Raw genomic sequence first — 13,073 nt, 5'->3', positions numbered from 1 at the left:
CAGGGAGCACCTGGCAGGTGCTGCCACAGGATCAGGGAAAGCTTCTCAGCATCTCCTTCCCACCTACAGCCCCTCTCCAAGCTCCCCCCAGCTGCTGCTGCTTCTCTCCTCAGGCAGAAGTGTTGTGCCATTCAAAGTGACCATCCTCAGGGTCCTGCAGGGGAGAGGGAAGAAGTCACTTGAAACAGCTCCAGTGAAGGCAGGAATGAGGGTCCCTTCCCTCCAGCCCCCCACAGGTTTCTCCAGCCCCAGAGATCAGCACCAGCTAACAGAAGAAGCTGGGAGCTGCTGGGAGAGCAGCTCCAGGCCCAGGAGATAATCCAAGGGATGCAAAGGCCATCCACCTCTGTCCAGAAGCCCTGGTTATCCATTTCCAACGTCTGGATCCCCACTTCAGGGTCTCTTCTGTCCCAAAGGGCTCTTCCACCCTGCCAGCCCAGCCTCTTGGTGCCCAGGCACTGGGGAGGAGAGCACAGGGACTGCAGCCCAGCCGGCCCCGCAGAGTCCCTCAGCCCAGCCCTCAGCAGGGCCCAGGGCTGCTGGCCCAGCCCAGCAGGCAGAGCTGGCCCTCACCACGAGCACGACGGGCGCAGCGATGATGCAGAGGCCACCGACGACCACCAAGGCCACTCCGTAGGCTGGGAAGCCCGGCTGGGGCGTGGGAGGGTCCAGGGTGTCCTCTGGAGCAGAGCCCAGCATTTAGAGCCTGGAGCAGCCAGCGCTGCCCCACGGGCTGCCAGCCACCCTCTGCTCCAGGGCAAACACGGGGCATTTAATAACTCCTGCTCCACTCCCCCATGCCTTGGCCTCCCATCCTACACCAGCCTGCAGCAGCAGGTCTCCAACCCCAAGGCCCCAGGCTATGCAGAGGGAAAGGGCACAACTGTTACTGAGATTTTACTGCCTGCTCACCTCACCAGCCAAGGCACCTGAGCCTCTCTTCACACAGGGGATCAGGATGGGGTCAGCTGTGGATCCACTCTGCTCACAGCACGGCCATGGGGCCCGTGGAGCTCCCAAACCCACGTCCCAGAGGGGAGCTTACCTCCCACCGAGAGAGAGTGTGGATCCACATGGATGTCAGAGCCAGCCAAAGCCTGGTCTGGCCCCACCGAGCGCACGAGTGCCTTCAGAACCTCCACGCTGGCTGGGGCAGGGTGATGGAAGATCATGTTCCCACGGCAGATCAAGGAGCCAGGCCTGCAGACAGGGTTGGGAAGAGCTCCAGCAGCTGCCAGTCCCACCAGGACCCCACAGTGGGATGGGTGGGCACCCCCAGCCTCTTCCCAGAGGGTTTTGCTCAGCAGGAAGAGCTCTCTGCACTCAGGGAGCCGTGGGATGGAAGGGACATCCCTGGAGGTGCAGCAAGTCAGCACTGCTGCAATGGCTTAATGCTTGAGCTCAGCTTCCTCTGCTGATCCTTCTGTAGCCAAAAACATGCACCTGTGAGCCACGACCTGCTGGCTGCTGCCTGAAGGGAGAGCTCCCTGCCCCTGCACACCCCTGCCCAGAAGAACCCCTGCTCCCACTCACAGGAATTCTTTTATGATGGCTGTCAGGAAGGATGGGTAATCCCTCAGGGCTCTTGCCACCTGGAAGAAAGGGTGTGCTCAGCTCCCTGCCAGCTTTTGGGGCTGTTTGGTCACCCCAAAGCAGCCCCTCTTCCTCCCATGGCTCTTCTCCTCACCCTGCTGGGAGGACCTCAATCCCCTCTTCCCACCAGCCCCATTCCTACTGCATCGCCGAGGTCCCTGGAGAGATCGTGGTGCTCTGCAGAGAGCGGGTCCTGGAGCTTCTGGCTGAAGCGTCTGTTGGTGACAACAAAGGAGAGAGGGAACACGTGCAGAGCCAGCCTGGACCCTGAAGGAACAGCAAACAAGCGCTGGCTGTGCAGATTTGGCAGCGGCCCTGCCCACGGCACACACGGGGACCGTCCTTACCCTCCACCGAGAGGGAGGTCGGGTCCATGGAGAGGGCAGAGAGCGCAGCCAGGGCTTCCAGAACCTCCGTAACGTCAGCGTGGACAACTGTGTCCAGGTAGAGGTCTCCAGTGATCTCCGTGTTCCCACCCAGGTTCCTGAGGGGGGAGAAGAGCTCTGGGCAAGGCAGGAGGGTTGGCACCCAGCTCCAGCACCTTTACTGGTGGTTTTCTTCTGAGAGCCCGCAGAAGGGGCTCAGTTACAGCTGGCTCCAGCTGCACATCCCCTCCCAGCTTTTCCCATCCTCTCCATCCTTGCAGCACAGCTGAGTAGCTGCAGAGAGCACAGGAGAGAGTGAAGGCAATGAAATTAAGAGGCTGGCAGAGGAGTGTCCAGGTACCAGCTGTCAGTTTCTCAGGGTCTGGATTGAAGGCCCTTGAGACAGTAGTTAATGTTCAGACTCAAGTGTTCATCATTTCTTATCAGTAAATCACTATATCTTATCTCACTACTGTGAGTTCAGCAGCTTTTCATTAGAAGGCACAAAATGGCTCACAACCTCTTGTTTCAAGGCCTTTTAAGAGCAAACTATCCAATTAAGAAACTGACACCTAGATTCTCTTCCCTTTTAACCCAATAACTGATCCCACAGAGCCTGCAATGTGGACTTTTCTGCCCAATTACAAAATGCCACCTAAACCCATGGAGAAGGAAGAAGCAGCATGAAGAAGAAACCCAGGACAGCACCCTGTGCCCTCCATCTTGCTTCCATCCACAACATACTAAAAATCCCAAAACCTACATTCCGCACCAAGAGATACACCTACACTACCCTCTATAACCTGTTTCACACTAATGTGGATTCTAGTCTAGCTTGAAGTCCAGGAAACTTTCTCCAGGAATGAGGGTCAGGGGACCCCAGAGGAGACTGAGAAATATTCCCGGTGTCCTGGGTTTCACAGAGGAGCAGCTGCACGCCATACCTGAGCTGGGAGATGGTGAAGTTCCTCACGTCGTAGAGGGCACTGACAGATGCAGTCACCTGGGTAGGGAGAAGACAGCAGTTCACACCTTCCCCTGTTAGCCCAGGCTGTTCCAGCCCCCAGGCAGCCTGTGCCCATTCTCCCAGCATCACCCTCCAGCAGAGCCCCCAAGGCCTGGCATACCTCTCTGACCAGCCTCTCCAGAGGATCCATCCCGCCCATCCCAAGCTGGGGGCCAGTGAGGGAGATGGACAGCTTCTCCGGGTCCAGGTTCTCCAGGCTGAAGCCTAAGGGAGTTTGGGACAGTTCTGCTCATGCCTGCTCCTCCTGCTTCCTTGGGAGACAGTGTTCAGCCCAGAGCTCATCCACAGCCACACCCCAAAAGCAGAAAGCAGCAGGGCAGCCCAGTGAGGAGCAATCCCTTAGAATGTGGGAAGGGGTCGGGATGCACCATTTCCCAGCACAGGAGAGCTGGGGCAAAGAGGGGAGGCCGGGGAGCCGAGCAGAAGCACAGCCCACACAGGTCCAGCTGCTACAGATGTGCCCTCCAGCACCCTCCACATCCTTACAGTGGCTTTACACAGGCCAGGAGAAGGGATGTTAAGTGCAGGAAAAGCCTGGCACCCAAGCAGCACGGGCTTTGGCTTTGAGAGAGGCACCAGGAGGGCACCTGGCAGCAGCACCCTGCTGTGGGAAGATCTTGAGGACTCACCGCCAGACTGGACAGACTGGGGCTCCAGCTGCCAGCTGAAGATGCTCCTTCCCTTGCTTGCCTCTGTGACCACTGTCCGGATGAGGTGGGAGTTGGTGGGAGCAGGAGCATCCCCCCGGAACAGAACCTCCCCTCGCACCACCACTGAGCCATTCCTGGGAGGGACAGGACACACTGAGCAGCACACCTACTGCTTTTGGATTTTTTCCAGGTGCATTTAGCCAGGAATTCAGACAGGGATCCCTCGGGATGACGACACCAGGGAGAGAGCCTAGCCCCTCACAAGGACCTGTCTGGAGCATTTTCCTGGGCAAAGCCTTCCCTCCAAGCAAACCTGCTGCAGCTTGATAAAAACCAGACCACTGCTCCTTCCAGCAGGATCCATCTTTATTACACACACTCCAGTATTTATGTTTCTAGTATGGGAAAGGTTGAAGAAACTCTCAGCAACATGTAAGAGGAAACCCAGAACAGCCTACACCACCAAACATTCATTAAAGCAGACAACATTTCTGCCCTTATCAGCCATTCACCCAAACATCCACCTCCCGGCCTTCAGGGAGGCAAAGGAAAAACATTCCCACGTGGTGTTTATGGCTGCAGCCATCCTCTGGTATGCACCCTTCCCAAGAGAACAGAGAGTCTCTACCAAAGTCCAGTGTCACAAGTCACTGCTGTTCCACACAGGACTCTCGTTAAGGCCAGGCTGGCTCCCACAGGCCTCTGCTCCCACCAAACCCAGCCCTGCTCAGCAGCTGCACACTCACATGAACTCAAGGACATTTGCCTGCAGGAAGCTCTCGTAGCTGGACAGCATCTGGTTGAGCTGGAAGGAAGAAGCACCCGGTGATTAACTGAGGAGGTAATCGAGGTTTTCCAAGCTCCCCCATGTGAAGGGGAAATGCACGAGCAGGTGGGCAATAAATAGAGGGAAGTCAGCTCAGCCTGCCCAGGGGAGGGCACGCTGGCACCCAGGGAGTGCCAGCCTCTGGGAATGCCTGGGGATGAGCTGGGAGAGCCAGAGCAGCCACCCCCATTCCTGGGAGGGAATACCCCAGCAATAACACCGTGTGCCAGGGCCCTGCTGGAGCCAGAGGCAAGGGGAGCCCAGTGCCACCTCATTCCAAGCTCCAGTGGAGCAGTGCCAGGGCTTTGCCCACCTCCACCACGCCCAGGTGGGCAACCAGCCAGCCAAGGGCTGATGCAGCACTCAGGCTCCTCCCCAGCAGGGCTGGCACCACCCCACACCCCAAAGGGCCAGAAGTGTCCCAGCCACCTCCAGCACCCACCATCAGTCTCACATCTCCCTCCAGCTGCCGGTAGCTCTCCGAATCCCTGCTGCCCAGAGCCGGGGAGAAAGCCATGCCCAGCAGCCGGAATTGCAGGGGCAGCACGTGCACAGGCTGAGCGGGCAAGGGCAGGCTGGAGGGGTGGCACGCAGGGGATTCCATCCCTGTGGAGCCAGCTCTGCCCTTTGGCATCTGCTCAGTGGGGCTGGAGGCCGCTCTGGTGGCTGCAGGGAGCTGCTCCATGGCTGTGGAGGAGTGCTGGGAAGTGCTGGAGCCACGGGACACAGCCAGGGCACGGAGGGTCACTGCAGTGGGCACAGCCAGGCTCTGGGAGCTGAGCAGGGAGCTGGCTGCATGCCCAGCTCCAGGAGAAGTCAGCAGGCAGGATGGAGATGTCACACTGCTGCTGGTGGCAGCGTGGCGCCTAGGCTCAGAGCCATGCTGCAGAGCTGGCTTTGGGGAGCAGGGGGGAGGCACAGAGCCTGGGCTGGCAGGGCTGGGCCCTGGAGGTCCTGCTGGAGTGGGAACGGGTCCCACTGATGCTGTCCTGGGCTGGCTGTGCCTGGATCCTTCCATCACAAACGCCTGCCCAAGCTCTGGGATGATACCAGGGGCTGTGGAGCTCAGCCCAGTCACGGTGGGACCGGCAGGGCTGGGAGCCCTGGGCTGCACTGGGGAGGCTCCAGTGGACATGGGCTGTGTAGGGGGAGAAGGGCACTCACTCTGTTTCCCCAGGGTGACAGCAGGAGCCCCAGATGCCACCGTGGGAAGGGAAGAAGGCAGCAGGTGCTGATTGTGGGCACCAGGAGCTGTTGCAGTGGCAGGAAGTGATGCCAGGATGGCATCCAGGAGTCCAGACCCATTTCCTGGAGCCTGGGCCAACACAGCATCCACCAAGGGAGCAGCTGCCCCAGGCAGGGCAGTGCCAGCAGTGCCCCAGAGCCCCTCTGGTGTCAGGGCAGGGGGCACCCCCGCCGTGCCAGGGCTCAGCTCGGCCCAGCTGGCTGTCCCTTGTGCTGGCACAGCAGAGGCCACCACCTGCTCTGCTGTGCTGGGGCTCCAGGAGCCAGCAGCCACCAGTGCCCATGCAGGGACATCAGCTGGGACCTGAGACCCCACAGCTGCCCCTCGCAGTGGCACCGGCTGGTCGGGTGCCACCTGTGTCACTGCAGACCCTGCAGAGGGGCCAGAAGCAGCTGTGGGGAGGGCAGGAGGGCGCAGCCGTACCTGGGAGGTGGCAGGGACCCCAGCAGCCAGCTCACTCCCTGCTCTGGAGGTGGCCTCAGACCCCCTCTGTGGGCTCTGGGGCTCTGCTGTGCCCGCTGGCTGCCCCAGGCCACCGGCTGCACTCACTGCTGCCATCCGTGTGGCACCACGGGAGCCTGCTGCTGCTCTGTGGGGACCTCCCCGAGCAAGGTGACGCCAGGAGCCGGGGCTGGGGACACCCTGGGGCTGGAAGGGCCGAGCTGAGGCAGCAGGCACCCTTTTGCCAGGCCACTGTGCGGGGGACAGCGTGACAGCCATTGCCGTGCCCGGCCCGAGCCCTTCCCTGTCCCCAGCTCCAGGCTGCCGCTGCAGGGAGGGCCGAGATGTCCCTGTGGCCGCGCTCCGTGTCCCCAGGCTCCGTCCCCCAGCACCCGCCCCGGGGCTCACAGCTGGGACAGCAGGCAGAGCGCCCAGGCCGCAGGGGACAGCGGTGGCACACACACACGCGGCCAGCAGCAGGGAGGCGCTGCGGCACAGCCGGCCGGCACGGACAGCCCGGCGGGCAGCAGCAGCCGGGGCTGAGCCCGCAGCCCCTTCCCTCTCAGCGCCGAGCATCGCTCCTGCCTCCAGGGCAGCGGCGGCGCCCGGGGCTCGGTGGTCCGACCGCTCGGCTCCTCTTGGGAGAGACCACGGGGAGAGCTCAGCTGTGGAGAGGGACAGCAGCAGAGTTAGGGGGGGGGGGGTCCCTGCAGCTCCCACACCCCAGTGCCTGGCCCATTCCCAAGCTTCCCATCCCCTGAGCTCCTTACTAAATCCCTCCTTTCTCCCCAGCAGCCTCCCGGCTCAGGAAAGCCTGTGCCAAACCTCAGCACCTCCAGGGAAGCTCCCGGGACAGCGCAGGCTTGTAACCAGCCCTGGGCTCAGACATTCCCTCACTCCCTGCCCCAAACACCCACCTTGTCCCCAGACACCTCCCCAGGGAGGAGCAGGCCCACCAGCACCCCTCACCCGGCAGCACCCCAGCAGAAGAGAGCACCAAGGGCCAGCCAAGCCCTGCCTTTTATCTGGTTTCCCAGGGGCGGATGTGGCTCTGTTCCAGCTGCTCCCAATTAACACACCAACTCATCTGCCCTCCCCCAGGTGAAACTGGAGGGGTCTCAGCTTTCCTCTGCTCCTCATGGAGCCCTTGGCAGCAGGAGGGGATGGGCCTATCCCTCCAGGCAGGATGATCCCCAAACTCTGCTGATGCTCCCCAAAGCTCCCTGTTTGTGAGGCTGTGGCAGTGTTCACCTGCTGGGCTCCACCAATTGGGGCTGACAAACGTGGATTACAGCACTTGGCCTTTGGGGTCAGGCAGATTCTGTGTCTGATGGAGGCTCACAAGGGGGAGGGTCTCAGGGGTCCCCCCTGGGTCAGCCCAGGCTGCATCCCTGAGCACCCAGACCCTCCTGCCCAGTTTCTGGTGCTCAGACATGCACCAGCATCCTCCTCCCAGGCTGTCACCCATGGGGTTTGTGAAGGCTGAGATGTGCCCCTGTGAGGGCATCCTGGACGCTGGATCCAGCCTGCAGTGATGGGACAGAGAGCCTGGGCACAGCACTTGTGGCTTGCTGCAGGGAGAAGAGGGCAGTGCATCGGGTGGGGGATCTGGGGACCCTCCAACCCCAGGAAGGTCCCGTTGTGCCCATGCTGGGAAGCAGGGACAGCAGCAGGGCATGTCTGGAAACAAGTCAAACTCACTTAAACCAGGTGAGGCAACTCTTCATATTCTTATCAAAAAATTAAATAAAGGGAAGGAGCTTTGTTCCCTGGAACCTTATGTATGTACAAAGACAACATTATTAACAAACACTGCTTTTCAAATCACTGTGCACAGGCATGGAGTGGTGGGGGGGAATGAGGAGAACAGCAGCATCCCCCTTACCTGTCCCATCCACAGCCACCCCATCCCCACAGAAAACCAGGAAGGCACCCAAAGAAATCCCCCAGTAGCAAACACACCTTTTGGCTAAAATAATACAGTGTGGGTAGGGTCATTTCCACCCAACACCCCCCAACCCCATCTTTTTAGTTTAAAATAAATATTCCCTGTAGTGAAATAAAAAATTTGAATAATCCTCATTTTGTTCCTCCATGCCCTGCAGCAGCTTGAAGAACACCTGAGCGATGAGTTTTTAAGGCCTCTGCTTTATACCCTGCTGCACCTCCCGGGTGACGGGCTGTCCATTAGTCCTGGGATGCCCACATCCCTCCTGGCATGCCCATAACCCTTTGGGATGAAAGGATCCCTCCTTCCAAGGTCTGGCAGCATCATTGCCCTCTCTGCTCCTTTAGTCTCCACCAAGGTGGCCCCTAAACGTGCATCTCCCACGTTCTCCTTTGGGTCAGGATCTGGGATGTGAAGTGATTTGGTTTTCTTTTCTTTAAGAGTCTTTAAATCTTTCTTGCAGCCTTTTAGTTTAAATAAAAAGACACATATAAATTACTGTATTTAAAGAAAAAAACCAACCCAAAACACATGACCTGAAGGCAGCAACTCCTTATAAAGGTTAATCCAGAACATTTGTAAAATGTCTTCATTTAAGACAAAACCAACTTAGTCCTGAGACTATGGAAGTCACGACTCCCTTGCCCTTGCTGTTGTGCCAGGTCTTTATGGCACTTTAAAGGTAAAAATCCCAGAGGAAGGGGATGTTTATTGGGATAAAGCAGGATAAAGCAGGAGGGGGAATTCAGAGGAGGAGGTGGGATGTCATCCCTGCAGTCCCTTTTTCCAAGGCTGGGAAGGGTGCTGTGGCCATTTCCATGCTCCTCTTGCTCCAGCTCCACTGGAACTCCAGCCATTCTCTCTCAGCTCACCAGGGCAATCACGGATGGAGGCGGGAGATACACTGAAAGATGATCCATTCAAAGAAAAGCAGTTCCAGCTGCTGTGAAGGGCTCGAGCCCATGCCCGTGGGCCCAGATAACCCAGCAGCAGCATCCCAGTGAGTGTCCCTGGAGCACCCCTGAGCTGTTCTCCACCCTGAACAGCATCCCAAGAGGGTCCCTGCCAAGGTATCAGCATCCTGGAGGATCCTGATGGTGGTGGGAACTGAGCACCTGCCTGCAGGGCTGCTGGTGGTGTCGGCATCCACGGCTCTGAGGACTCGGGACCTTCCCTTTCCCGTCATCATTTGGCTGTTGCCCTTGGCACATTCCTCAGCGCCTCCTTTCCCCTGATCTGTCCGTGGCTGTCGCTTTGCCATCAGCTTTCAGTGCCTCCATGTCAGGGCTACCTGGGAGAGGAAGGAGTGGTTAGGGAGAGCAAGCTCCACATCCCAAATATTCCCACCTCCAGCCTGGCCCAGGGAGTGGAGCCTCCCCAGTCATCCCCAGCTGTTCATCATCACATGAAATCCACACACATACAACTCCACAAAATGACAAACGAATGTCATAAATTCCTATAAACCCACGAGGAAGAGGAGTTACTTACTTGGAGGGCTGCTGGCCAGTCTCTGAGCTTGAACCTGGAAGAAATAAAGTTGCTGTTAATGGCCTTGAGCACCAACAAAATGTTATCTGGACACAACAGTGAAGTCACGAGCTGGATGGGAGAGGCATGGGTGACAGGTCTGACACTGTGCCCTTGGATGGGCAGATGTGGCCCAGAACTGACTGAAACCTCCTTGACACCCCCAGGATGAGTTTTCTCCCTTCCAGCTCAAACTTTCCCCCCTCCACAACACACAGAGGAAAAGCTGGACAGAACCCTCGGTAGGACAGGGATGCTGAGGCATCTCTGGATGCTCCCCAAGAGCAGCAGCGCCTGGAGGGCAGGTGCAGCTGGAACAGCCCTGGGAGAGCTCCAGGCACCCATCCCCAGGAGACTCCAGGCCACCTACCGAGCTGCTGCTGGATGGAGTTGTGCCAGTGGAGGTTGAGCAGGTCAGGGTAGATTTCTGGAAGCCACTTGATCGCCAGGAGCTTCAGCATGCGGGAGGTGCAGCTCTTCAGCTCCAGGTCCCTCAGGTGCTTCTCCTCTGAGAGCGTGGTGGGACGCAGCTCCACCTTGTGCTTCTGCAGCACTTGGTCCACAAAGCTGCCGGGCAGCTTTGGGAAGAGCTTCTCCTTCACCACATGGATGGGGATGAAGATGGCTCCCGCCCGGACCACGTGCGGGAAAGGGCAAGCGGACATGAAGGTGTTCAGCTGGGAGAGCAGTTTGGAGAGGAGCGCGGCCACGTCCTGGAAAGCCAGCCAGATCTCCTTGCCGTTGCTGGGCTTCCGAGGACCGGCAGCCTTGGAGCCATGTTTGGGGCTGGGCAGGGATTTGGGCATCTCTCCCAGCTCTTCTGCCAGCTCAGCCTTCTTCAGCCACTGCCGCAGGAGCTCCGGGGAGGAGCGGGACACCGAGCCCGAGATGGTGTCACAGAGCAAGGTGTGCAGGGCGCTGAAGTACCGCCCCGAGGGGAGAACACCGACCTTCTTGACCAGCAACACCTCTTCCTCCGGGCTGGAGGGGGCTTTGGGAAGCACAGTCTGGGGAGGGTCTGGGGCCAGGGTGATGCTGAGCTGGGGGCCAGGCGGTGGGAGTGGGGGGTTGCTGGATGGAGAGGAGGCTGGGTGAGCTGGTGTGGGGGTGCTGCTGGGGGGGCTGGGCTGGGGGGCTCGAGAGCTGCCATCCTGCTGGGGGGGCTCAGTGCTGGCTGGGAGGGAGGGCAGCAGCTTGTATTTTTGGAACATGAAGTTGGCTGAGCTCTGGAAGTTGCTCCTGTCCCCTGAGTCCGCCTCAGGCACCCGAGGCTGCGCTCCTTCTCCCAAGCCCACGTTCCCTCCTGCAGCCTCTTTCTCCTCCTTATCCTCTTGGTCCAGTGTCCCCTCCCCACAGCCACTGGGTCTCTGAGTGTTCCCAGCTTCTAGCAGTCTCTTCTTGAAGCTAAGGTCCAGCACTATTTCCTTCAGGGGCGGCTCCTCAGTGCCCACCCTGTCTGTGCTGCCCTCCTGAGACTCCAGCTCTTGGGGCACAGGCTTTGGCTTTTTAGGGATGCTCCTGGAACAGCTTTCCTCTTGGCTCTGCACTGCATCACTGCCCAACCTCAGGCTGGACACCCCTGAGACGTCTCTGGGGGCAGCAGGCTCCTGGCTGCCACCCGTGTTTTGGGCTGAGGAGTCCTCCCACAGATGGCTCTTGCAGAACAGGATGGGGTCTGTGCCCTTGGCCTTCTCCAGGTACTCCTGGTAAGGTGCCAGGCTGAAGACGTTGTGGATCACAGGCATGGGTGGGGAGGATGACAAAGCCTTGGTGTCCCTCAGGTCTTCCAGCCCTTTGATGGGGGACACGGATGGAGAAAGGCGGATGAGCTCCTTGGCTGGATCCATGACCTTGGGGGCATTTCCTTCCCCTGGTCTCCCACAGGGGGTGTCCTGAGGGGTCAAGCTGCTGTTCCTCCTCCCTCGATACAGGGCCTCCTCCTCCCCTTGCCTGGGTTTCTCCCAGCTCCCTCCTCTCTCAGAAAACGTCTCACCGAGCCCACTGGAGCCCCCAGAAAGCTTCTCTGGGGTGCAGACAGGCTGGAAGGCGCTGCTGTGCCTCGGTGCTGCTGGCCACTGCGGACTGTCTGCGCTGTGCTGCTCACAGCCCGGCTCCGTGCCGGGAAAGGAGGCGTGGAACACGGATGCATGGCCCGGGCTGACGGCAGAGCCTGGGTACCCGCTGTTCCTGGGCAGCTCGGCATCCCTGGGGGGCTCAGCATCCCTCAGCACCGCCCCCAGCCTGGCACCCGCTGTCCTCGGCACGTAGGGCTCCAAGGGGCTGGGAAAGTAACTCCTGGGCTCCTGGGACTTGAGGTAGGTGCTGGGAAAGGGCTCCCTGCTTCCCACGTAGCCAAAGCTGGGCAGGGCACTGGGCTCCCCCACAGTGGGAGCGGGGGGGTGGTAGAGGGGGCCAGATCTGTGGGGTGACAGCGGGTATGGGGGGGGTGGGAAGCACATTGCTGACCTCTCCTGGATCACTGGGCTGGTATCAGGTGGCTGGAGCTTGGGCCAGGGGTCCAGGCTGAGGCTGGGCACCTCTGGCACCTTCTTCTGGCTCTGGGCAGAGGGACAACTTGCTTCCAGGAATGGGGTGCTGGGGGGTGGCCCATACTCCTCAGGCTGTCCTTGCTCTTCTGGGTGTGCGGGGGCTGCAGCCTGGTGCCCAGGCTCTCTGCTGGGTACAGCAGGAAGCCCAGCAGTGGCCCCTCAGCTGGCACAGGCTGGCCCAGGGCACCGGGGCCGTAGTTCAGGTAGGTGGGCGTGGGGCTCCAGCCAGCCAGGGGCTCCTCGGGGCCCTTGGGGCTCTGCAGCGGGCAGGCAAAGTAGGAGCCCTTGTAGCTGAAATGGTTTTCAGAGCCAGGGTGGGGCACGGGGCTGGGTGTGCCTGGGATTTTGCTGGGCAGGAAGGTGGGGGCGGGCTCCAGACGAGGCAGCTTCTTGAAAATCACGGGCCCTGCAGACTGCGAGCACCGTTTGGAGGCCATTTACACCTTGGTGCCGGTGTCCCCACAGGAGAGGTGAGCTGGCCTTCCTGGAAAAGAGAGAGAGAATGAGCCATGAGCAAATCAAGTCCCCACAGCAGCAGCCTGTGATGGCACAGGGTGACACAGGGTTACAAGCCACCGCATGTGGTGGCTCGCAGCTGGCCTGGAGGCCTCACAGTTATAGATAACCCCGATTATAACTTGACCAGTCCAGGCCGTTGGGGAACCAGTCTTGGCCGTTAGGGATGCAGGCAGCCATTGGCCGGTAAGCGGGTGGTAACTAAATTCAGCCAATCAGGACCAACCACGCGGGATTTCTGAAGCTATATAGAGGTGTCACGACCCGCTAGTACAAGCAGGGGTCCTGATGTTTGTTTTAGTGCAAAACACTCAGAGTGCAAAAACACACAGCAGGGGACTTTCAATGGCAGCAGTGCACTTTTATTGAGTGCCAACAACAA

General features: G+C 59.6%; 2 protein-coding genes across 2 annotated transcripts; both read right to left on the bottom strand.

Annotated features, from left to right (window-relative positions):
- Positions 1-1,702: 1,702 nt before the first annotated feature.
- LOC121365497 lies at positions 1,703-5,146 on the bottom strand. Its single transcript, XM_041489737.1, has 7 exons — positions 4,904-5,146; positions 4,382-4,440; positions 3,615-3,769; positions 3,086-3,189; positions 2,903-2,961; positions 1,941-2,077; positions 1,703-1,860 (listed from the first exon to the last, which is right to left on the bottom strand). The coding sequence occupies exons 1-7, from the start codon at positions 5,144-5,146 to the stop codon at positions 1,703-1,705; spliced, it is 915 nt and encodes a 304-aa protein (XP_041345671.1).
- A 2,385-nt stretch (positions 5,147-7,531) lies between these two features.
- On the bottom strand, positions 7,532-12,758 carry CUNH15orf39 (chromosome unknown C15orf39 homolog). Its single transcript, XM_041489827.1, is given in 4 exon segments — positions 7,532-9,387; positions 9,588-9,621; positions 9,997-12,106; positions 12,109-12,758. Coding segments are annotated over 4 exon segments (2,652 nt in total). The 5' UTR covers positions 12,613-12,758; the 3' UTR covers positions 7,532-9,383.
- Between the last annotated feature and the right edge of the window lie 315 nt (positions 12,759-13,073).

The sequence above is a fragment of the Pyrgilauda ruficollis genome, unplaced genomic scaffold (assembly GCF_017590135.1).
Source record: "Pyrgilauda ruficollis isolate IOZ18807 unplaced genomic scaffold, ASM1759013v1 scaffold96, whole genome shotgun sequence".
Classification (NCBI taxonomy): domain Eukaryota; kingdom Metazoa; phylum Chordata; class Aves; order Passeriformes; family Passeridae; genus Pyrgilauda; species Pyrgilauda ruficollis.
Note: the sequence above shows the minus strand (reverse complement) of the source record. Positions and strands in the feature narration are given on the sequence as shown.

Excerpts from the sequence above, each read along its gene's own strand:
- LOC121365497 (XM_041489737.1), bottom strand. The coding sequence starts at position 5,146 with ATGGAGCAGCTCCCTGCAGCCACCAGAGCGGCCTCCAGCCCCACTGAG. Across the intron at positions 3,770-4,381 it reads GCAAATGTCCTTGAGTTCAT|GAATGGCTCAGTGGTGGTGC; the intron begins GTGAGTGTGCAG and ends TGTCCCTCCCAG. Across the intron at positions 3,190-3,614 it reads CCAGTCTGTCCAGTCTGGCG|GCTTCAGCCTGGAGAACCTG; the intron begins GTGAGTCCTCAA and ends AAACTCCCTTAG.